Genomic DNA, 22,998 nt, shown 5'->3' with positions numbered 1-22,998 from the left:
GGAGAACTGCAACCTTCTGCACTGCAAACACCTGCACTTTAAAAAAAGTAGTAGTAGTAGAAATAGCACCAGTACTAGTAGTAGTAGTAATAGTAGAACCAGAGTAAATGTGTTGCAAAATGTGAAAACTAAAAGCTTAAAAAGGCTACAGAGCTCCATATAGCTGCAGTTACTGATTTGTTATGATGAGGAAACTCTTAAATATTATACAGTTATATGATCCATTGTTAAAATAAAAGAATAACAAATGAAGTGCAAATAAAACAAATGATGGATGATTTTCCCATTAGGTTTTATTTCTACTAAAAATATAAAGAAATGAATGACAGACACAGATTGCAGAAATCATATTCATGTAGTCTAGATGTCATTTGATATGCATTTAAACTCACTTCTAGATGTATCTTACAGGATTGCAGAGCTTAAATATGGAAAAACAGTGATTAAAAGCGACATAATATGAAACATCAGTAACCAAATCAATCAGAATTAGAAGAAACTTGATTGGAGAATCTTTACATGGACCTGAGATCAATTGACATGTTTGTTTCTTTTGGTGATCTACGAAAGCTTTTGCCAAATCCAGAAGAACCTCAAATGCCTAATTCTAGTTTTGTTTCAAGTATTATTTCAGAAATCAGCGGCTGTCTTAAAATAAGACAAAGTCTGAATGATCATTACACTGAAATCAAGAAAATGAGACGTGGCTCCAGAAACATTTTGGTTTCTTTGGAAATGTTGATTGATTTCGACTAGAATTAAAAACAAACTTTTTAGATGTGAATAGATATTTCATTTTATCTACAGACCCCAATGTTAATGGAATACACATATTAAAATGCTCTTGAAATAATTTTATTGTCAATTTTCAGTAAACAAGAACATTTAATCCTTTTATAATGTAAAACAAATGATTAAACTACTCAGTTTGATTGACAGGACAATTGATCAGAGGGGCAGAGTTTTTTCCACCATCATTAACACCAGGACTGAAGTATGGGTAGAGTTTCTCAATGAAGGAGCAGCCAGTAAAGGAGTAGATAAGAGCTGCAGCATCTACGTCATAAAAGGAGACCAGACCCTCCTCATAATCCACAAACACCCCCACCTTCTGAGGCTGAGACTTCAGAGAGAGACGGACTGGAGGGTTATTACCAGCTATGTACTCATTTCCATTTCTCAAACATATAGTCCAGAAACCATACTGAAGTATCGGTGTGATTGATCCCTTCCTGTTGATCGACTCTCTGGCCACTCCTAAAGTCCATTTAGTCTTCTCTTTAACCTGAACCTCAAAGTAAAATCTGCCTGAAGACAAACTCTGCTTTCCTAACACACAGGAACTAAGAGAAAATCTCTTTGGGTTGTCTGGGAGATTCTTCCACACATCACCATGATTTATTTGTTTCCCATCATCAGACAGGATGAGTTCAGGATGTGCTGTATCAGGATCAAGAGTCACATCCACTGCATACTGCTGGACCCTCTTCAGCTCAGCCTCAAACAGCTTCTGTATCTGTTTACTGAGCGTCTTCTCCAGCTGAGCCACAGCTTTCACCAGAGTCCCCTCATATGATGGACGGACACTGACCTCTGTCCAGTCTTTGGTGGGTGGAGCAGCTTTCAGGGACGGGGAGTTTAGGAGGAGGTGGAGGTGGTCTTCAGAGTGTGAGAGCTTCTCCACCTCAGAGCTTCTCTTCTTCAGCTCAGAGATTTCCTGTTCCAGCTCTTTGATGAAGTCTTCAGCCTGTTTCTCTGTTGTTCTTTGTTTCTCTTCAATCGTCTCAATGAGCTCATTCAGGCTTCTCTCAACAGACTCCTTCAGAGCGGTGAAGACCTGAACACCTTCTGCTTTCTCTCTGTCTGCAGCTTCCTCACTGAGGTCAACTGAGTGTTTGATCTCTTCAATCTTCAGTCGTCTCTTCTGGATCATCTCCTGAATTTCAGCCTCTGTCTTCCCCAGCTCTGCCTTCTTTCCTTCATATTCTTCTTTCAGAGGAACAAACTCATGTGTCTTGTGGTCTAAAACAGAGCAGAGCATGCAGACACATGTCTGGTCGGTCTTACAGAACAGCTCCAGAGGTTTATCGTGCTTCACACACATCCTGTCTTCCAGGTTCTCCACAGGGTCCATCAGCTGATGTCTTTTCAGGCCTGACTTTGTCAGATGAGGCTCCAGGTGAGTCTCACAGTAGGAGGTCAGACACACCAGACAGGACTTCAGGGCCTTCAGTTTGGTTCCAGTACAATCATCACAGGGAACTTCTCCTGGTTTGGCAGCTTGTTGCTCTGAGCTGCTGCTGCTGGCTTTCTGTTGAGCTTCCTGTCTGAACTGAGAAACCATCTCAGAGATGAAAGTGTTGATGTGAAGTTCAGGTCTTACATTGAAAACCTTTTTACACAGTGGACACAGGTACTGGACATTACTGTTCCAGTGTTCATTGATGCAGTTTTTGCAGAAGTTGTGTCCACATGGTGTGGTGACTGGATCAGTGAACACATCCAGACAGATGGAGCACAGAAACTGATCTTCAGATCTCAGATAGCTGGCAGCAGACATATCTACATACAGTGTGAAAAGAAAAAAATAATTTCATTTATTATGTTTACAAAGAATGGTGTATTATTACTTTTTTTAATAAGTGTAGCATATAATGTTTGGTAAAGTGTTGCAACCATATACAGTGTGTTATATGGTTGCAACTATTAAAATAAACTTAAAATCAATTTAAAAAAAGCTAGTTGTCATGCAACAGTTAAGTTCATAAAAATGTTTCTTATCCAGGATTTAAAAGCGGAATCTGTGTCAGCAGATTGAACAATAACTGTAAGACTGTCCTTTTGATCTTAACCTAGACTCTGGAACAGCTAGCAGGCCTAACCCATCATCTGTAAGAGACCTTTTTGGTCAGTAAGGGGTTATCAGTTCACCAACATACTCTGGCATATGACCATGTAAAACTGTGTAGGTCAAGAGTAAGTTTATAAAATGGATTCTAAAAGAAATAATAACCAGTTTAATTGTGGTGATGTGAGAAAAGGTCTTCGTCTGATTTACAGCTCAGGCACTGAGGCAGGTAGAAAAAGTGTTAAAATAGTCCAGACATGAAGAAATAAAAGCATGAACATTTTCTCTGTATTGCTAAAAGATAACATTGGTCTGATCTTTGAAATATTCCAGAGTTGGTAGAAAGACGATTGTACCACTTTCTTTGTTTTTTGTTGTAAGCTTAACTCACTGTTGAATATAACCTGCAGGTTTATAGCAATGCCCTTAATATTTGGGTTAAGGGGATTGAACAGTGGCTGGACTTTGGAGGTGCTGATGATAAGCACCTCTGTTTCATCAGAGTTTAACTGGAAAAGGTGTTGTGACATCCAGTCTCAAACATCAGCTAAGCAGCTCTACAGTGTTCAGAGGGTTTAATGGAGAGATATAACTAATGGTAGCAAAAACAGAGAGAACAGAATTGGTCCAAGAATTGATCCTTAAGGTATGCCACATGTTGTTTGTGTAGTTGATGAGATAAATTAATCAAAAGAGACATAAAATGATATTCTATTTATTAGCAAAGCCTGATTGATGGTGTTGAATGCTGCACTAAGGTCAAGGGTGGGGACACTTGTGCCAAAATGTGATCAAACTGCTTCCATTCAAACAGTGCTGGTAGTGTTTATCCACAGGACTGCATGGTAAATTTAAAGGTGTTATTAACTTTGATGACATATTTTCTGTGTGTTGGATGGCACAAACCTTTTCATCTGCAGCTCATTGTGGCTGTTTCTGATTGTACTGTTCCTCTTTGAAATATGTAAAACTGATATATTGATAAAATAACAGAATATGTCCATATCTTGTTGTGTACATCAGTTGTTATTAAAACTGTTATTGAAGAATCTCACTGTTAACTAAGCTCTGCTAACTTGACAAAAACATTTTATTTCCTGTAGCTGCTTCACAATAAAATCTGCTGCTTCCTGGTAGAAAGCTTTTAATGTGAAACAACTACAGGAACTGAAATGCAGTGTGGCTGAAGGAAGTGATCAGTAAATAATAATAAGATCAGGAAAGTTAGTGTGAAAATAAACTTCAAACTACAGAGATTCAGTTACAAGCTACAAAAGTCTTGAGAACTGACACAGAGAGACAAAGTGTCAGTATGAAATGAAAAGAGATGAACTTCCTGTCTCCTGTGTTAAAGCTGGTTGTTGAAACATTAAATATGATCAGTTGTACTCACCAGTGTTTGGCAGAGACTCTGCTGTGTTGTTGAGAAAGACTTGATGAACTCAGTTTCATTTATATTTGGACAGAAGTGGAGAGACTCGACTGCAGTTCTGCTGTCCTCTGATTAATGTTAAGTTTCATTTCTGCAGAGTGACGTTGGAGCTGTCTGTATTGTTTTTCCAGTGTGGCTCCTCCTCTTACTGCAGCTCTGTTTGTGAGGTTTGGGGAGGTATCGGGCCAGCAGCAGGTGGCTGAGGTGAAGGAGAGGAGGCCACAGGATCAGATGCAGAGTGGGACCGATTGTCAGGCTGGAGGAGTGATACACAGGACCGTTTGCACTCTGGAGTGGAGTGGCTGATAAAGTGGAAAGTAAACCTGAGAATGAAGTGAAACTAGCGAGTGTGGAGCCATTTCGGACTCTATCTACTCTGCAAACAGGTGGATGAATAAGAGAGAGAGAATGGTTCTAGAGGAGACTCAACCAAAGGAGAGAAGTTTCACCAAACAGGCCATTGAGGGGAAGCGAGAGCCTGTTATACCTATATGTAATCAAATGGAAGTTGCATGTGTTTTTTGCTGTTTTCACACTCAGAATCTTTTCATGGACTTAAGCTCAATTATAATGAGAGTTTGTTCGTTTTGTGAAAGCTTTTTTCTACTATACTTCCACCACAGCTCAACAGCGAAACACAAAGAGGGAATAAGTAAAGAGTAGTAAGACTTTGTAGTGTATTTACCTTTCACCAAGCTGTAGTTCTCATCTCTGACCAGCAGGTGACAGCAGAGCTCAGTGTCCACCGAGATGTAGTTCTCATCTCTGACCAGCAGGTGGCAGCAGAGCTCCGTGTCCCCCCGCCCCCCCTGTCAGCTGCCCCGCCTCCTCCTGCGGTGACGGTCAGTGTACCGAGTCTATCTGCTGCCGTGTACGCTGCTGTCTTCCTCCCGGTTCCTCCGCTGTTTTTCTGTGATGGTGAAGAGGAGAAACAACGGCCGCTGCGCTTCACACGACAGGTACGGAAACTACCGGCGGCTCCTGGTCTCTCTGACCGGCCCGGCGGCTACAGCGACGCCGGGCTCCTGCTGCCTGTCAGCGGGTCAGTCTGCGTGGAACCTCCGCTGGAGCCTTTAGCATGTAGCTTAGCATGTAGCTTAGCATGTAGCATTCTGCACAGGCAGGCCGCAGGGAAATGCAGAGCTTCATCAACACTGTCATCTAGAAGTAAAACCGGTTATCAGCTTCTTGTGTCGCCTGTTTATTTGTTGTTTGGCAGCAGCTCAGTGGATGTAATGCTTCATAACATGCAGACAGTGAATGCATCACAGCTGGGCTTAATGCTAAAGCTGCTATCTGACATTTCAATTCTATAATAACAACAATAATAATAAAAATAATAATGATAGTATGCATGTTTTGTTTCCACGTTTCATGAGCTTAAACTACTTATGTTGATCCTTTGCAGACTGTACTTTTCTGCAGCTGCACTAACTTTTAAGGACAAGTTCACACATTTTTAAAAAGTGTCTTAAAACAACAATATTGTTAAAATGACAGTCTTTTTAGTGCCAAAGTCCCTCTTTTTGTTGCTGTACTACTACAATGTAATGTGATGCTAAAAAAGACAGTAAATGTGTCAGATATCCACTTAATGACTGAATATAAGCTTCACATCTACTTTTTAATGCATTTAGTTCATGTATACACAGTTAAAAACTATGTACAGGAAGGTAAAGATACAAACACATAGAGAGGAAATGATTTATCACAGGTTCTTCCATCAATAGAACATTAATAAGCAATGTTTCACAGATACTTTTTAGTCCTTTTCTTGTCTCCAGATTCAGTTTGATCTATGATCTTGTGTGATATTTTAAACCAATATCTTTCAATGTTGGACAGTTGTTCATTTAAATGTGTCAACTTCAGCTCAGGGACATTTCGATGGATAGTTTACTACTAATTTTCTGTGTTTTGTACAATATTCTATCACACAAAAAGTTAAATTTATAAGCAACATATAGTCATCAGTCAGCTAAATCTGTCTTAAACCAAAAGTTAGTTTCCCAAATGAACATGAAGTGTGTTTATCTCTCTGTAATGATTCCTCCTGTTCATACTGACCATTAGAAGATCCTTCATCATGTTTACAATGTTAGTGATGGAGGACTAAACCCACAGTCCTCCTTCTGTGAAGGAAGGAAGGGAGGAAGAAGGAAGGAAGGAGGGAAGGAAAGAAAGAGAAGGAGGGAGGGAGGGAGGAAGGACAGATGGAAGGTATGAGGAAGGGAGGAAGGAAGGACGGAGGGAGGGAAAAAAGAAGGAAGGAGGGAGGGAGAAAGGAAAGGAGGAAGGGAGGAAGGGAGTAAGGAAGGACAGAGGAAAGAAGGAAGGGAGGAAGGAAGAAAGGAAGGAAAGAAGGAGGGAAGGACAGAAGGAAGGAAGAAAGGGGGATGGAGGAAGGAAAGAAGGAGTGAGAAAGGAAGGAAGGAAGGAAGGAAGGGAGGAAAGAAGGAACAGTCAAAACAGACGGGGTCAATTTGACCCGGGAGGACGACACAGTCCTCCTTCTGTGTAAAACATGGATTTAAAAGTTGATCTGAAGTTAATATGAAGCTTCAGTCGTCTGAATGAGTCAAATCTTCATCTTCTATGTTTCAGCGTTACAGTGTTTTTAGTAGAAAAGTCTTTGTGTTACTATGGTTACACCACAGCTCAACAGGGAAACACTAAGAGGGAATCTGATGCTATAAAGACTGTAAATGTGTCAGATATCACTTGATATGACTAACTCACACTGATGAAGCTCAATAGAAGAAAATAAAACCTCCATCTCAGGCTTTCACTGCTTCATTAGCGTTTAATCTGTCGCTTATTTTCTTGATTAACTGATTTTTCTCTCTTTAAAATGTTAGAAAATAGTGAACTTGCTTTTCATAATGTCCCAGAGTCAATAGTTACGTATTTAACCTTCGTGTCGTCCTCCCGGGTCAAATTGACCCCGTCTGTTTTGACTGTTCCTTCTTTCCTTCCGTCTGTCATTCTTCCCTCCCTCCTTCTTTCCGTCCTTCCTTCCTTTCCTTCCTCTCTTCCTTCTTTCCTCCCTCCCTCCTTCTCTCTTTCTTTCCTCCCCCTAGCTTCCTTCCATCCTTCCTTCCTCACTTCCTCTTTTCCTTTCTCCCTCTCTCCCTCCCTCCTTCTCTCTTTCTTTACTCCCTCCTTCCTTCCTTCCTTCCTTCCTTCCTTCCTTGCTCCTTTCCTTTCTTCTTCCTTCCTCCTTTCCTTCCTTCCTCCCTCCCTCCCTTCCTCCCTCCCTCCCTTCCTTCCTTCCTTCCTCCCTCTTTTCCTTCCTTCTTCCTCCCTTCCTTCCTTCCTCCCTCCTTTCCTTCCTTCGTCCTTCCTTCCTTCCTTCCTCCCTCTTTTCCTTCCTTCTTCCTCCCTTCCTTCCTTGACTCGAGGACAACAGGAGGGTTAAATGTCTTATTTAGGGCTGCAACTAACAATTATTTTGTAATGCTCTATTCCTGGAATAATTGATTAGTTGTTGTCAGAAAATGTTGATCAATGTTTCCCAAAGTCCAGCGTGACGTCTTTAAAGTTATTCAGCTGGTTTAAGGAGCTGGAACCAGAGAATTTTAATGTTTCTTTAGATAAAAAATGAACCAAAATGATTCTTTTAATTTTAAATAGTTTGCTATTAATTTTCTTGGTTTGTCCAATCAGCAGCCAGAATATAAATATATTTAATCGACTGTTACGTAAAAATGTTTTGCTCACAAAACTTTCTTTATCCTACTTCTTGTTCTTTCTTTCTTTCTTTCTTTCTTTCTTTCTTTCTTTCTTTCTTTCTTTCTTTCTTTCTTTCTTTCTTTCTTTCTTTCTGTCCGTCTTCATCCTACTTCTTCTTTCCTTCCTTCTTTCTTTCTTTCTTTCTTTCTTTCTTTCTTTCTTTCTTTCTTTCTGTCCGTCTTCATCCTACTTCTTCTTTCCGTCCTTATTTCTTTTTCTTTTTTCTTTCTTTCTGTCTGTCTTTCTTTCTTTCTTTCTCTTCTCATCCTACTTCTTTCTTTTTTCTTTCTTTCTTTCTTTCTTTCTTGCTTTCTTTCTTTCTTTCTCTTCTTCCTCCCTTTTCTTTCCTTCCAGCAGGATATAATATGTAATATTTATCATTCTACTGTGGTTACACCATTTGACATTTTCAGGAGCATTCAGTCTTACTTTTGAATAAAAAATGGTGCAAATATCATTTCAAATGATATAAAACCAACAAAAATACTAAATGTACATTTTAACAAACCTGATGCTGCTTTTAAATCTAGTTTTTAACATATTGAATTACAATAAGGTTAGATAAAGTTATAGACGTTGATCATCTCGTTTTGGGTTTTCAGGAACTTTGATTGACGTTTTTGACCATTTTCGGACTTTTTATGAACCAAACTAATCAATGAATCAGTAAAATGATCAGTTTGAGTCTTTGTTTGAGTCCAGTTTCTCATATAGGAAACACAGCTCTGCTCCCTCTGATCGCTCCTCTTTAATAACTATTAAAACTCGACTCTGGACAATAAGCCGCCCCTCTGATACCCGACCGGCGTGTTAACCGAGCGTCCGCCTGTGAACCCGATGTGTGTGTTTTGTGCTGACTGTCGGCTCTAATCTGACTGCTCAGACTGTGAGCGTTTGTCGGGACCCTCTGTTGATAATCCCGTCACAGCGATGAGAGGATTACAGCAAACGTCTCACTGCTCCAGCCTCGCTCTCACAAACTGTTTTTAGCTCCTTTTTAGGTTAAAAAAAGACATAAATCGCATCTTAAAAAGTGTTCAAACTTCAGACTTGTCAGCGCGCCCGGCTGCTCTCTGAGGTAAAAATAGAAATAATTGGACAGTTTGCTGTTTTTTTTTTGGAGGATTAGTGCAAACACATCAGCTAAAAACAGACAGATGGAGAATAAACTGCATTAATCACCAAGAGGGTTTTATTTCTAGTAAGGATGAATGACTGATTTAATATCTAATTACGATTATTTTGACATTTAAAGACATTTTTAAGCATTTTCTGGACCAAACATCTAATAAATTAACAGAGAAAATAATGGACAGATTTAACAGTAATGAATATAAATATATATTAGAACATATATTGATATTGTATCGATATCGGGACTATAAGACAAGATATCGTCTTAGATTTTGGACATCGTAATATATCATCAGATTCGTATGAAAACATGCAGCACTATGAGTAATAGTGGTGGGAATCACCAGAGGCTCCACGATACGATATTGTCACGATACGATAGGGCTGGGCAATATATTGAAATTATATCGATATCGTGATATGAGACTAGATATCGTAATATCGCGATATGTCATCAGAGTCGTCTTTTCCTGGTTATAAAGCTACATTACAGTAAAATATGTAATTAACTTACCAGACTGTTCTAGCTGTTCTGTTATTTACCCTTTCCTTCCTCCCTTCCTTATTTCCTTTCCTCTCTTCCTCCCTCCCTTCCTTCCATCTGTCCTTCCTCCCTCCTCCCTTCTCTCTTTCTTTCCTTCCCTCCTTCTTTCCTTCCTTCCTTCCTTCCTTCCTTCCTCCCTCCCTTCCATTCTTCCTTCCTCCCTCCTTTCCTTCCTTCTTCCTTCCTTCCTCCCTCCTTTCCTTCCTTCCTCCCTTCCTTCCTCCCTTCCTTCCTTCCTTGACTCGAGGACAACAGGAAGGGTTAAAGGTCATTTTTTTGGTTATAACCTCTTAATGTTGCTCTCAGAGTGAAACCAGAACGATGCATTTGACTTAAAAATGTACAAAAACGGTCTTCTGGGAGCATGGACTATTATTGTATTACGTTTAACACTTGCACATTGGGAGCTGAGCCCCCCTAAAGTTCCTAGAATTGCCCCTGCTGGGCAATAAGTACATATTATATTGATATCAAGATATTTTATAGATTTTGAATAGGGTATTATAGTGATATAGAATAAGTGTCTTTTCCTGCTTTTAAAGGCTGAATTACAGACTGTTCTTAATGATCTGCCTTTATCTATTTAGTGATTATTTCCACATTACTGATGATTATTTAGCAAAACTCTCATTGTGTAAATATGTAGTGAAAGCACCGATACTCATCCTACGATACTGTTAAAATATCGATATCGTGATATTTGATTCTGCTCATATCGCCCAGAAAGAAAGAAATAAGGTGATGTCTTTAAAGTGTTTGTCTAGTTTTCATTGATACAAACAAAGAAAAACTGAAACTATAACAAACAGTTTGAAGGTTTTTTAGGGACTTTTACATTCTTTTACAGTTTCTGAACATCTGTGTAACTGTATTTACGACACACCTCAGAGTACTGATTGGTGATTGATGGTTAGATAATCTCTCTGCTGCAGACTGAACTCTGAACCTTCTGCACGTTAGAAACAGTCGATGAATCTTTTGGTTTAGTTTCAGTTGTGCAGCTGCAGCCTGAAGTTGAACTCTCACTTCCTGTTCTGAGGAGAAGATAAGAGGCTCAAACTGTCATAAAACTGACTGTTCATCTTTTTTATTTCTGCTCCATAAAAAGACTCAAACTAACTGTTAATAAATGAAGTCTGAGAGTTTTTATATTTAAACATTAAACTCACTGGATTGATCATAAAGAGCTTTTTATTGTTTAATTTGAGGTTTAATTTTCCTTTAATTGCTTTTATCTTATTTAAAATATGATTAATTTATTCTTGCTTTTTACTCATCAAATTATTTTTATTTCTTCTCTTTTAAAATGTTATTATTTTAATAAATCAGACTTTATTTGTTTAACACTTTTCATACAGAGCTGCAACAGAAAGTGCTTTATTAAATAAATTACAAATAAATTAAATAATAATAATGCAATAAAATAAATATGATATAAAATAAAAATAATAATAATAATAATGCAATAAAATAAATATGATATAAAATAAAAATAAAATAAATACAAATAAATAACACAAAATAAAAACATGAAATAATATCATAAATAAAACCAAATAAAATGTAAAACATTATTAATAAAAATTAAAAAAGACAAAATAATAACACAACGTGAGAAAACGTGAGGAAACTTCAGAGGTAAAATAAAAATTCAATATACCCAAATATATTAATAAAATATAATAAATAAATAAATAATAAAATAAAGTGGGTGAAACCAGAAATGTGAAGAGGGAATATTAATGGAAAATAAAGATAATAAAACAACTAAAGAGGAAATATGATGAAGTAAAAATAGACATTAAAATCAATTAAGTTTTAATTCAGAATCATTTACAGTTTCAACTTTCTGTCAATAATGTCTGATCAGGATGATTATTGATCATATCTAATCCCTGCTCTGTCTGTCTCTCTGTCCCTCCCTCCTGCAGCTAGCCTCGTGGGAGGCTCCTCCCGATGTCATGGCGTCCAGCCACAGCTCCTCCCCAGTGCCTCGTCCCAGCGGTCGAGGCCGAGCTGGGATTTATCACAAGGAGCGAGACGCCTCCCCGAATCGCTGCCGGCCGGTTCGCTCGCTGCCCGACGTTTGCCCCAAAGAGCCGACCGGTGAGGAGACTCTTATTCATGAGTTCACTGTTTAAAGATGAAACAAACTGTTGATCTGTTGGTTTCTTTATTGATTCATTAAAATGAAAAAACGATATTCAGATGCAGATTGATGAGAGTAACGACAGCGTTTCCTCATTTCCTGTTTTTATTGAGTCATTATTTATTTTATTTTATTTATTTTGATTTGATTTAATTCATAATTTATTTTCTTTTTATTTTATGTGTTGTTTATTTTAATTATTTTCTATTTTATTTTAATTCTTTAAAAAAATATATATTTTAATTAATTTAATTCATAATTTAAAAAAAATACATTTCATTTTATTTTATGTTTGATTATTTTTGTCATTTTATAATTTATTTTATTTTTTGTTTTATTTTATTATTTTAATTTTATTGTTTTTATTTTAATTTAATTTTATGTTCATTTTTTATTATTTTTATTTATATTCCATTTTTTATTTAATGATTAATTTTTTATATTTTGTTATTTTTTAAAACTTTATTTATTTTACTTTTATTTTATTTTTTGTTTCTTATTTTGTAAAGCACTTTGTGTTGCAGTACTTTGTATGAAAAGTGTTATAAAAAGTCTGATTGATTTATTATTGAAATGGTTGCAGTTGAATTAACGTTAAATACACTAACAATTTTACCCTTTTAAACTAAAGTATTGTAATAAAGTGTAAATGTATAACCAGTGTAACCCTGCCTCTGCCCTCCAGGTGAGGGTCGGGCTCTGTGTGACGGACCGTCGGTGGTTGCGGAGCACGACAGATGGACGGTCTTCAGCTCTAAGGTGAATCTTCCCGCCGCGCTCAACGACCCGCGACTCGCCAAACGGGAATCTGACTTTTTCACCAAAACATGGGGGCTGGACTTCGCAGAGACGGAGGTGATGCCCTCGTTCTACCTCCCCAACATCACCAGGGAACACTTCGGGCCGTACCTGCAGGAGATGGCTCAGGTAACAAACCCCCCCCCCCCCCCTCTGTCATGTGACCTGCAGGTTGATGTGAGAGTTTTATATTTTTGCTTTTCATGAAGTTTTGGGGTCGTGTCCGTCGTGTTGTAGCCGTGTCTCTTATAATACAGCCGGCTTTCTTACTCATTCAGCCAGGGCAGTAGGGTCGGTAGTAGGGCTGCAGCTATCTATTCTTTTTGTAATCGATTATTCTATCGATTATTTCATCGATTAATCGAGTAATCGAATAAATTCTTTTGCCTTATTAAATAGCTTTGTCTCTGAAAATGAACAATCAAGTGTGTTTATTCCTGGACATTTCTTTTTAAAATCAAAACTAAACCCATTTATTGCATTTAACTCAGGCGGGGAGTTCTGGTCCTCTGAAATGATGCCAACGTAGAAGTAACTTAAAACTGCATTCTATCAAAAGGCCACCAGGGGGCGACCGTTTTGGTGTCAAAAGGACTTCCGTCTCTATACAAGTCAATGGAGAATTCACCAACTTCTCACTTGATTTCTAACCTCAGTAAACGTTTTCAAAATGTGTTTATGGTCTCAATCGCTAGTTTAAAGCCTTCTTCAATGCAGTATGATGTTCATTTGGGACATTTTGACGGAAGGAAGGAAGGAAGGGAGGAAGGAAGGGAGGAAAGGAAGGAAGTCAGGAAGAAGTAAAGGAAGGAAGGAAGGAAAGGAGGGAGGAAGGAAGGAAGGATGGATGGATGGAGAAAATAAGGAAGGTGGAAGTAAGGAAAGAAGGAAGGGAGGAAGGTAGGGGGAAGAAAAGAGAGAGAAGGAGGGAGGGAGGAAGGAAGGAAGGACAGACGGAAGGAAGGAAGGAAGGAAGGAAGGAAGGAAGGAAGGGAGGAAAGAAGGAAGGAAAGAAGGAAGGGAGGAAAGAAGGAACAGTCAAAACAGACGGGGTCAATTTGACCCGGGAGGACGACAGGAGGGGTCCCTGATTTTATATGTGACGATAAAGCAAGGTATGCATTAGGGCGTGGCTACGTCGTGATTGACAGGTTGATTGGTTCACAGGTTCAGGAGGGCGCCTCATGCTCCTCCTGATGCCCATATAAGTAGAATCCATGTTTTTATTTTTCCCAGCATGCACTGGAAATTTTTCAAGATGGCGCTGCTCAGATCCGAAACTATTGGCCTCCGAGCAGCAGTCCACAAACCAATGGGTGACGTCACGGATGTTACGTCCATTTTATATACAGTCTATGGTTTAACTTCAGTACCTTTTGAAACAAATACATGAACTTACTTTTAGTGTGACTGATTTTAATTTTTGCATCATTAGGCTACCGTACACATTAAATGAACTAGATTACCCTGCTCCTCCTACCTCAGGCTTTCAGTGTAGAGACCTGAGATCAACCTCCCTGCTCCTCTCCTCATCTCCTACTGCTGACTGAGATCTTCTCAGCAGGTAGAAGCTGATAGTTCACTAATGGCGCTTTTCCACTACACCGTTCCAGCACGACTCGCCTCGACTCTCCTCGGTTCTTTTTGCGTTTCCACTAGGGAAAGTACCTGGTACCTGGTACTTTTTTAGTACCTGCTCTGGTGAGGTTCCAAGCTAAAATGTGACGTCGACACACTGCTGGCCGCTGATTGGTCAAAAGAGTTGTCGCTGGAAGCGTCATGAGCCGTCCCACACAAGAATCAAACCCAGCATTTTTAAATACCGTCAGCAGCGTTACCATAGTTACAGCTATACGGCTCAATTTTCTTGCTTTGTGTGAGACAGAAAGCCTCATACAGCAGCAAGTACACCACCGCCTCCATGTCCTCCATTGTTTATGTGTTTGTGTCGCGTATAAAACGAAGTCACGGCAGTTTCGCGGAGCTGTGCTATGACGACCCCGCCCACGTTGAGTAGGTACTTTTTTGTAATGGAAAAGGTTCCTGGAACCGTACCGAGGAGAGTCGTGCTGGAACTGTGTAGTGGAAAAGCGCCATTAGTAGAACAACAAGCTTAATGATCCACACACTGACGTTAGAAAAAGAAGACGTGACGGGCAAATAAACGATAGAAAAGCGATCTCTGTGTGTGTGTTTTTGTGTGTGTGTGTGTGTGTGTGTGTGTGTGTGTGTGTGTGTGTGTGTCTAAAACAATTAAACGAGTGAACTGAATTACACCACTTAGACATTTTTACCATAATCTTCTAATATATTCTCTCAAAATGGATTAAAAGCAGGAATTTGATGCTGGGTCCACAAAAAAAGAATGTGTGAAGTTAAAGTGACTCTACAGCTGAGGCTTCACTATGAATTCAGACACATTTTTCTCTCTTTTCTCTCGTTTCCTGCTCTCTAATATTTCTCTTAGCAGCTTCTTACGTGTGAAGAGTTCGTTGTAGGCTTTTTGTTTCTAACCGTAGCGGTGAACCACGGAGGGAAGCTTCAGCCACAGCAACACATGAAGGGAACTGAAACTGTGCTCTGTCTTCACTTATATCATGATTCAAAATGATCAATAGTGAAACTGAGATGATGGGATGTGTTTTAATCTCTCTGAGTCATAACGGTAAATGTTACGGCAGCATTTTGTGAGTCAAGTTCTGTTATTTTTACACCTATTTACGCTGTTTTACAACCTTTTTAAACCTTTTTAACCATCGTGTCGTCCTCCCGGGTCAAATTGACCCCGTCTGTTTTGACTGTTCCTTCTTTCCTCCCTTCCTTCCTCCCTTCCTTCCTTCTTTCCTCCATCCCCCTTTCTTCCTTCCTTCTTTCCTCTGTCCTTCTTTCCTTCCCTCCTCCCTTCCTCTTTTCCTTTCTACCTCCCTCCTTCTTTCTTTCCTCCCTTCCTCCTACGTTCCTTCCTTCCTTCTTTCCTCTGTCCTTCCTTCTTCCTTCCTCCCTTCCTCCTTTCCTTCCTTATTCCTTCCTTCCTCCTTTCCTTCCTTCCTCCCTCCCTCCTTTCCTTCCTTCTTCCTCCCTTCCTTCCTTCCTTCCTCCCTCCTTTCCTTCCTTCTTCGTCCCTCCCTTCCTTCCTCCCTCCCTCCTTTCCTTCCTTCTTCCACCCTTCCTTCCTTCCTTCCTTCCTTCCTTCCTTCCTTCCTCCCTCCTTTCCTTCCTTCTTCCTCCCTTCCTTCCTTGACTCGAGGACAACAGGAGGGTTAAACCTTTAAGTTGAACTGTCACCATAACTAACTTTTATTGGACGATATATTCTCCCAGAAATAATTGTGATAAATGAAAATATTGTGATTTTTATGTCACAATTACAGCTGGGTTCAGACCATCCTTACTAGGGTTAGGCAGTCTAGGTGACTGTACGATGACAATAAAGTCTCTTATCTTATCTTATCTTATGTTTAAAAGGCCTGAAGACAAAGAAGCCACGTGGATTTTATTGTTTAAATGATCATAAATGATTAATAATAAATAGATAAACATTTTTAAATGATTTAAGCTCTTGTGACATGTGACCTCAACTGGTCTGACATCACTTCGTCACGCTTTCAAAGTGCTGAATGGATTTTTTTAATGTGTTGAAACCAATCAGAGTGTCGTCTCTCTTTAATATCCAGGCGTCACTTTGGCGGATTGTTAGTTTGATGGCGGATTTACCAGGATTGGTCACATGACTACATTGACAGTTTCATTGATCATTACTGCGATCGACTGATTCTGATACAAAGTGGCTGGATGTTGATGTAATCCATAATACGAATTCACATTGTGTCCCTTTATTAGTGATGTTTTGCATGTGTGTGTGCTTCTGCGCGTCCGTGTGTGTAACAGGCACAGTGTCGCCTATCTAGCAGCATATTGGACTCTTGATGATCCTTTAATAACAGTAAAATATGCACCAGTGACTTTAGATCTGGTGTTTTTCAGTCAGTAGCACAATCGCTTTCCTCTGCCTCTAAATAGCAACGCGCCACCAATGCGCCTGACCAACCTTATTGTAGGGCTGGGCAATTAATCGAAAAATAATTGGAACCAACATTTATAAACTCTGATCGACTTAATCTTGCTCATGTCAATTAATGGTGGTGTTCACTGTTGCCATGACAGCAAAGGTTGCATATCTTTAAGGAATTTGAAAACTTGTCTCCAGTGATCATTTGAACCCAAACCATGATCTTTACATAGTTCTGATCAAGTTAACTAGACATTAACCACAGCGTCACACCTTCAAACATCATTATTTTCACTCCCTAAAGGAGGAAAAGATGTAAGGACGGAAGAGAAGACTGGAAAGAAAGAAAGAAAGGACAGATGGAAGGAAGGAAGGAAGGAAGGAAGGAAGAGAGGGCACAAAGGAAAGATGGAAGGAAGAGAAGACAGGAAGAAAGAAAGAAAGAAAAAGGACGGATGGAAGGAAGAAAGGGAGGAAGGAAAGATGGAAGGAAGGACGAAAGAAAGAAAGAAAGAAAGAAAGGACAGATGAAAGGGAGGGAGGAAAGATGGATGGAAAGAAGACATGTAGAAGTGGGCCGGATTGGACTCCTCTGCGGGCCGGTTCTAGCCCTCGGGCCTCATGTTTGACCCCCTGCCTTAAAACATCATTATTTTACCTCCCTAAAGATCCTCATGTGTAAAATACTAAACTAAAGAAACAGAAAATACATAATTTTTCATCAAGGGAGGAGATAATCGTTCATTCATCGTAATCGAGGTTAAAAGTTAATTAATCGTGATTTTGATTTTTGCCATAATCGCCCAGCCCTAACTCATTTTGAGACCAACACGCCCATATAGATACACAGACTGGTGCAAGTGCATTTGCTATTTAGACAACGTGGGCGCAGGGTGAGAAAAACGACAACTGCGCCGGGGGAAACTACCAAAGACACATGCGACACGCCCGCAAGATGGAGCCCTAAATGTCTTTGTAAACATTTAGTGCAAACAGGAATTTAAAATCCAGTATAAAATATAGAAGCTGAAACTAAGAAGTGAAGCGATCGGCCTCATTATCCGATACATGATCTATCTGTTTTGTCGATATCAAGGCCGATATCCGATATTAATATCAGTGAATCCTTACTGTTGAATATCCAACTTCTTTCTCCTTCATAATGTTTCAGTTTTCTTTGAGCTTCATCTCCTCTTTAGAAGAAGAGTCCAGATCAGGATCAGAGATATAAATCTGATCTAAACTTAGTTAACTTTTATCAGCATGTTTTAGAAGTTTGCACATGAAGCAGCTTTTTAGCACAATTTGTTCCATGTAGCTAAAAAAAAAAAAAAAAAAGAAGAAGAAGGGTAATCTGAGTGTGGTTTCACTTCCAGTCTGAGGTGAAACGTTTTAGAAAGAAAGACTCAGTTTGACGTCTTTTCTCTTCCTGTCAGAGCCGCTCAGTTATCGTAATGTTGGTTTCCTCTCTCGGCTCTCGGCTCTCGGCTCTCTGAAGTCTGAGTGACGATAAAACAACAAACAGCTGAGCCTGAAGAAAAGCAGCCCGACATTCCTCCGACTGCTTCCTTATTCCTGCTGTACTTTGGTTTTATTGTTCTCATTTAGACCAAAGAGGAACTCGGAGGTTTCATCAGAAGCAGTTTTGTTCTGTTTTTTAAATCTCGTCCTGTCGTTTAGCGCCACCTTCTGGCAGGAGAGAGCAAAGGCAGGAAGCTGGGAATTATCATGATCTGATTGTATTAAGTTTAGATTTTCTGAATTCAATAAATAGAAAGTATGACTCTAAGAGAAGTATGTGGGATTATTATTAAAGGAAATGAAGTGCTTCTGTTTGTTTGAGGAGAATTAAATTATGAATCTTTATGAACTATAATTTACTGACCAACAGGAAACAGTTTCAGTGTTTATAGTTAAAAACAGAAGTTGGTATTTGTGTGAGATTATTATAAACTCACAAATGCTTCACCTTCACCTCACAAAGCTAATTATTAAATACTTTAAATCTAAAAACTTGCCAATGAACTACAAGTTAAATGTGTGCTGTAAACAATCCTTCACAGTTCTGCCTTTCTTTGTTATGATGTTATTAATCAACATCAATAGATTATCTTTTTATAGCTTTCTATAATCTATAATGTTAGTTATTGACCCTTAAACAGGCAGGAGTGGAAAATAATATGTAAAAAAAAACCCAAACATAATTTAATGTTACTGCTTTTATCATCTCATTTGTATAACGGAGTATTAGAGCCAGACTGAGAGAATTTTTGGGGGTTTTTTTTGTGGAAATTACGAGAATAAAGTCGTAATATTACGAGAATAAAGTGGTAATTTTATGAAAACTCTTCCCGCTGCGTTAAAATGAGGAATGTTGAGCATCTTGTGAAGTTATACTTTGGTATCGGTTTCACAAATAAGGAAATACTTCATCTTTTGGCTCATCAGCATCAAATTATTATTGTCTGGTAGCGGTCGACTGCAAGGCTATCGCTGGTTACGACTTTATTCTCGTAATTTCACAACTTAATTCTCGTAATTTCCAAAATTGTATTTCTTTATTTTCCCTCTTAGTATGGCCCTAATACTCAGTCGTACATTTGCACCTAAAGTAAAAAATTCCCACTAATATTTTTAATATATTTTGTATTTTATGAGTTGTATCTCTGCAAGGATACGTTGCCCCTATTAAGATATAATAACCGACCACAAGCTTTTAATTCTACAAATTAAAGACACATACAATTGAACGAGCACATTCACCAACCATGAGTCAGAGTCTGTATCTCCTGATGCACATTGCCTGTTTAAGGGTTTAACTACTACAGTCTACAGTTAGCCAGTTAGCTGAGCTAGCCGCCGAGCTAGCAGCTGAGTTAGCAGCAGAAAGCTCTCAGACCTAGCGTCCATGTTTCTGGTAGAGGTGGTGACTTTGATTGACAGGTGACACTTGGTAGGGGGCGGGGCTTCAGCGGACTCGGCGGGAACGCCCACAGCGTTTGAAAGAAGAGAAATAGGTAGACTTTTACACAACTTTGAAGCCTAATTTCATATATTTGGCGATTTTTTTTTAATCATACAAATTTGGCAGGGTGGTTAACAACACACTTTTCTGTGTTATGTCAAACTCAGAACACATTTATTCTTACTTTACAGGGACTTTGAATGAATGATTTAATTTAACCATGAAACTGGTATTAAATTATGTTCTATGTGGTGTTAAAAATGTCTTAAAGTTTCATATTTAACTTGGTGAAACCTGCAGAATCCTTGTTCAGACAGACAGGATATCAGTTAATGTGATTTTAATGTAACGTAAATCAGCGTATCATCAGCATAAACTGTGATAATTAATATTGTGTTGATGTGAAAGAATAAAGAAAAGCAGCGTAGTGTCTCCGTTATTCATCCGTCCATCTGTTGCATCATCAGTATTAAAGCTTTACAGGCTGCTACTGTGTTTATAGACTTTAAATTTAATCTTAAACCTTTATTTGTGTGTTTTTTTTCTTTATTTTTAGAGGGAAAGAATTCATGAACGCTGTAAGACGATCTGTCCCAACAAAGACGACGTGGACGCCGTTTCCAGTATCACCACCAACCACGGTATTAATTATTAACCTGCTTCTGCTTCCTCCATTAAACCTCAATGGAATCACATTTACATCAGCAGGCCAACACATTCTTCTTGTTTTTTAATAGAAGCAGACATTTAAACGTCAGATAGATGATTCATTTAGAAATCTGTTTATTATTTGCATTTAAAAAATAAATATATAATAATAATAATAATAATAATAATAATAAATATTGACAATACTTGAATAAGATTGAATAACGGTATAAAAGAAAATCTTTTTTTTAAATAATAATAACAATAATAAATAAGTAATTAAATCTTAATAAATATTGACAATACTTCACTAAGATTAAATATAAGAATAATAAATAATGGTAATAAAGAAAAAACTTATAAATACATTGAAATAATAGTAGTAAATAACAATAAATAAGTAATTAAATTAAAACACACACACACACATATATATATAGTTTAGTTTAGAAAGTAAAACTCTTCTTCTTGCTGATTTTTGAGCTTTTTTCTGTTTCCTCAGATAAATCCAGAGCTGAGCTGGAACAAGTCCCGAAGGTAACGACACGAAATCATTAAGAACACAAAGAACACAAAGAACTGACATTAGATATGTAATGAAAATATATTTAATGAATCATCAGATTAATGTTTAACCTTCCTGTCGTCCTCCCGGGTCAAATTCACCCCGTCTGTTTTGACTGTTCCTTCTTTCCTCCCTTCCATCCTCCCTTCCTTCCTTCCTTCCTTTCCTTTCCTTCCCTCCTTCCGTCCCTCCTTCCTTCCTTCCTTTCTTCCTTTACTCCCTCCCTCCTTTCCTTCCTTCTTCCTTCCTCCCTCCTTCCTTCCTTCCGTCCCTCCTTCCTTCCTTCTTTCATTCCTTCCTTCCTTCCTTCCTTTCCTTTCCTTCCCTCCTTCCGTCCCTCCTTCCTTCCTTTCTTCCTTTACTCCCTCCCTCCTTTCCTTCCTTCTTCCTTCCTCCCTCCTTCCTTCCTTCCTTCCGTCCCTCCTTCCTTCCTTCCTCCCTCCCTCCCTTCCTTCCTTCCTTCCTTCCTTCCTTCCTTCCTTCCTTCCTTCCTTCCTTCCTCCCTTCCTTCCTTCCTTCCATCTTTCCTTCCTTCCTTACTTACTTCCTTACTTACTTCCCTCCTTCCATCCTTCTTTCCTTCCTTCCTTTCTTCCTTCCTTCCTTCCTTCCGTCCCTCTTTCTTTCCTTCTTCCCTCCCTCCTTCCTTCCTACCTTCCATCCTTCCTTCCTTCCCTCCTTCCTTCCTTGACTCGAGGACAACAGGAGGGTTAAACTCTCTTACATCCTTTACTTTCGTGTTAATTTCAGAATAAAAGCTCTGACTTCCTGTATCATGACTTCTCTCTCCTTCCTCTCAGATCTTCATGAAGCCTGAGTTTGCTCTGGAGGATCCGGCTACGTTCAACGCTGTGCTTCCCTGGTCGCACTTCAACAGCGCCGGAGGGAAGAGCAGCAGAGACGTGGCTTCGTCCAAACTGCTGCAGGAGAAGGTTGGAAACTTTAAAAGCTTTTCATTCGTCACATAAAGAAAAGCAACACGAGTTTATCTCATTTCAACAGCAGGAAGATTCACAGTGATTTACATAGAACATATAATACATCAGGATAGAATATAAAAGGGAAAAAGACATTTAAATATGATTCAAATGAAGCTAAAACAGATAAAAACAGGAGAATAAATAGTTCCAGAGTTTCAGATATTAACACTAAAATTTAGATTTAATTAAAAGCAGCAGACAGAAAAATAATCAGCAGATTAATCAATGATTGAAATAATCAGCAGCTTCACATTTAGCCAATCAGGAGCTTCAGATACAGACTTACACAGTTAAAGGTTCAATTATCAGCAGTGACATCATCATTTTTATTCAGCACAGAGATCAATATCTCTCTCTCTCTCTCTATATATATATATATCTCTATCTATCTCTCTATCGCTCTATATATTACTCTCTCTCTCTCTCTATCTATCTATTGCTCTCTCTGTGTTTAGTTTAGTGTAGTTATAACCGTCCCCTTCTCTCTCTCTCTCTCCCTCTAGCTGAGTCACTACCTGGACGTGGTGGAGGTGAGCATCGCTCGGCAGATCTCTCTTCGCTCCGAGGCGTTTTTTCACGCCATGTCGTCTCAGCACGAGCTGCAGGACCGTCTGCAGGAGACGCAGCGAGCCGTGTCCGTGCTGCGCGGCCGCACTGCCGCCATCGACCGGGTCATGTGCCAGGGGCCTCTGAGGGCCCTCCGCACCGCCCTGACGCGCAACAACTGCGTGAAGCTGCACAACAAGCTGAAGCTGATGGCGGCGGTGCATCAGACGCAGCCGACGGTGCAGCTGCTGCTCTCCACCTCCGAGTTCGTAGGAGCGCTAGAACTCATCGCTACGACCAAGGAGGTGCTGCAGCAGGAGCTGCAGGGGATCCACAGCTTCAGGTATCCATCTATCTATCTATCTATCTATCTATCTATCTATCTATCTATCTATCTATCTATCGATCTATCTATCCATCTATCTATCCATCTATCTATCTACTTACCCATCTATCTATCTATCTATCTATCCATCTATCCATCTATCTATCTATCTATCTATCTATCTATCTATCTATCTATCTATCTATCTATCTATCCATCTATCTACTTACCCATCTATCTATCTATCTATCTATCGATCTATCTATCCATCTATCTATCCATCTATCTATCTACTTACCCATCTATCTATCTATCTATCCATC

The 22,998-nt window shown here is 39.1% G+C and overlaps 2 protein-coding genes across 4 annotated transcripts in view; one reads left to right on the top strand and one right to left on the bottom strand.

The window, feature by feature from the left end:
* Positions 1-275: 275 nt before the first annotated feature.
* Positions 276-4,341, bottom strand: LOC133999627 (E3 ubiquitin-protein ligase TRIM21-like). The gene is made up of 2 exons (XM_062438881.1): positions 4,242-4,341; positions 276-2,562 (listed from the first exon to the last, which is right to left on the bottom strand). Exon 2 carries the CDS (start codon positions 2,558-2,560, stop codon positions 920-922), a length of 1,641 nt encoding a protein of 546 aa, XP_062294865.1. The 5' UTR covers positions 2,561-2,562; positions 4,242-4,341; the 3' UTR covers positions 276-919.
* vps54 (VPS54 subunit of GARP complex) overlaps positions 3,483-22,998 on the top strand; it is a 35,894-nt gene continuing 16,378 nt past the window's right edge. For 2 of the 3 annotated variants that reach the window (XM_062438449.1, XM_062438438.1), the window contains exons 1-7: positions 5,088-5,239; positions 11,622-11,796; positions 12,525-12,766; positions 20,168-20,252; positions 20,762-20,796; positions 21,625-21,756; positions 22,308-22,693. In XM_062438449.1, coding sequence (XP_062294433.1) covers positions 11,652-11,796; positions 12,525-12,766; positions 20,168-20,252; positions 20,762-20,796; positions 21,625-21,756; positions 22,308-22,693 — 1,025 coding nt within the window. In that variant the 5' untranslated portion in view covers positions 5,088-5,239; positions 11,622-11,651. Of the gene's footprint in view, positions 3,495-5,087; positions 5,240-11,621; positions 11,797-12,524; positions 12,767-20,167; positions 20,253-20,761; positions 20,797-21,624; positions 21,757-22,307; positions 22,694-22,998 lie in introns of those variants that run through there. The other variant, XM_062438445.1, reaches the window with a different exon arrangement.

The sequence above is a fragment of the Scomber scombrus genome, chromosome 2, assembly GCF_963691925.1.
Source record: "Scomber scombrus chromosome 2, fScoSco1.1, whole genome shotgun sequence".
Classification (NCBI taxonomy): Eukaryota; Metazoa; Chordata; class Actinopteri; order Scombriformes; family Scombridae; genus Scomber; species Scomber scombrus.
This window is presented reverse-complemented; position numbering and strand designations above follow the sequence as displayed.

Excerpts from the sequence above, each read along its gene's own strand:
- LOC133999627 (XM_062438881.1), bottom strand. The coding sequence starts at position 2,560 with ATGTCTGCTGCCAGCTATCTGAGATCTGAAGATCAGTTTCTGTGCTCC.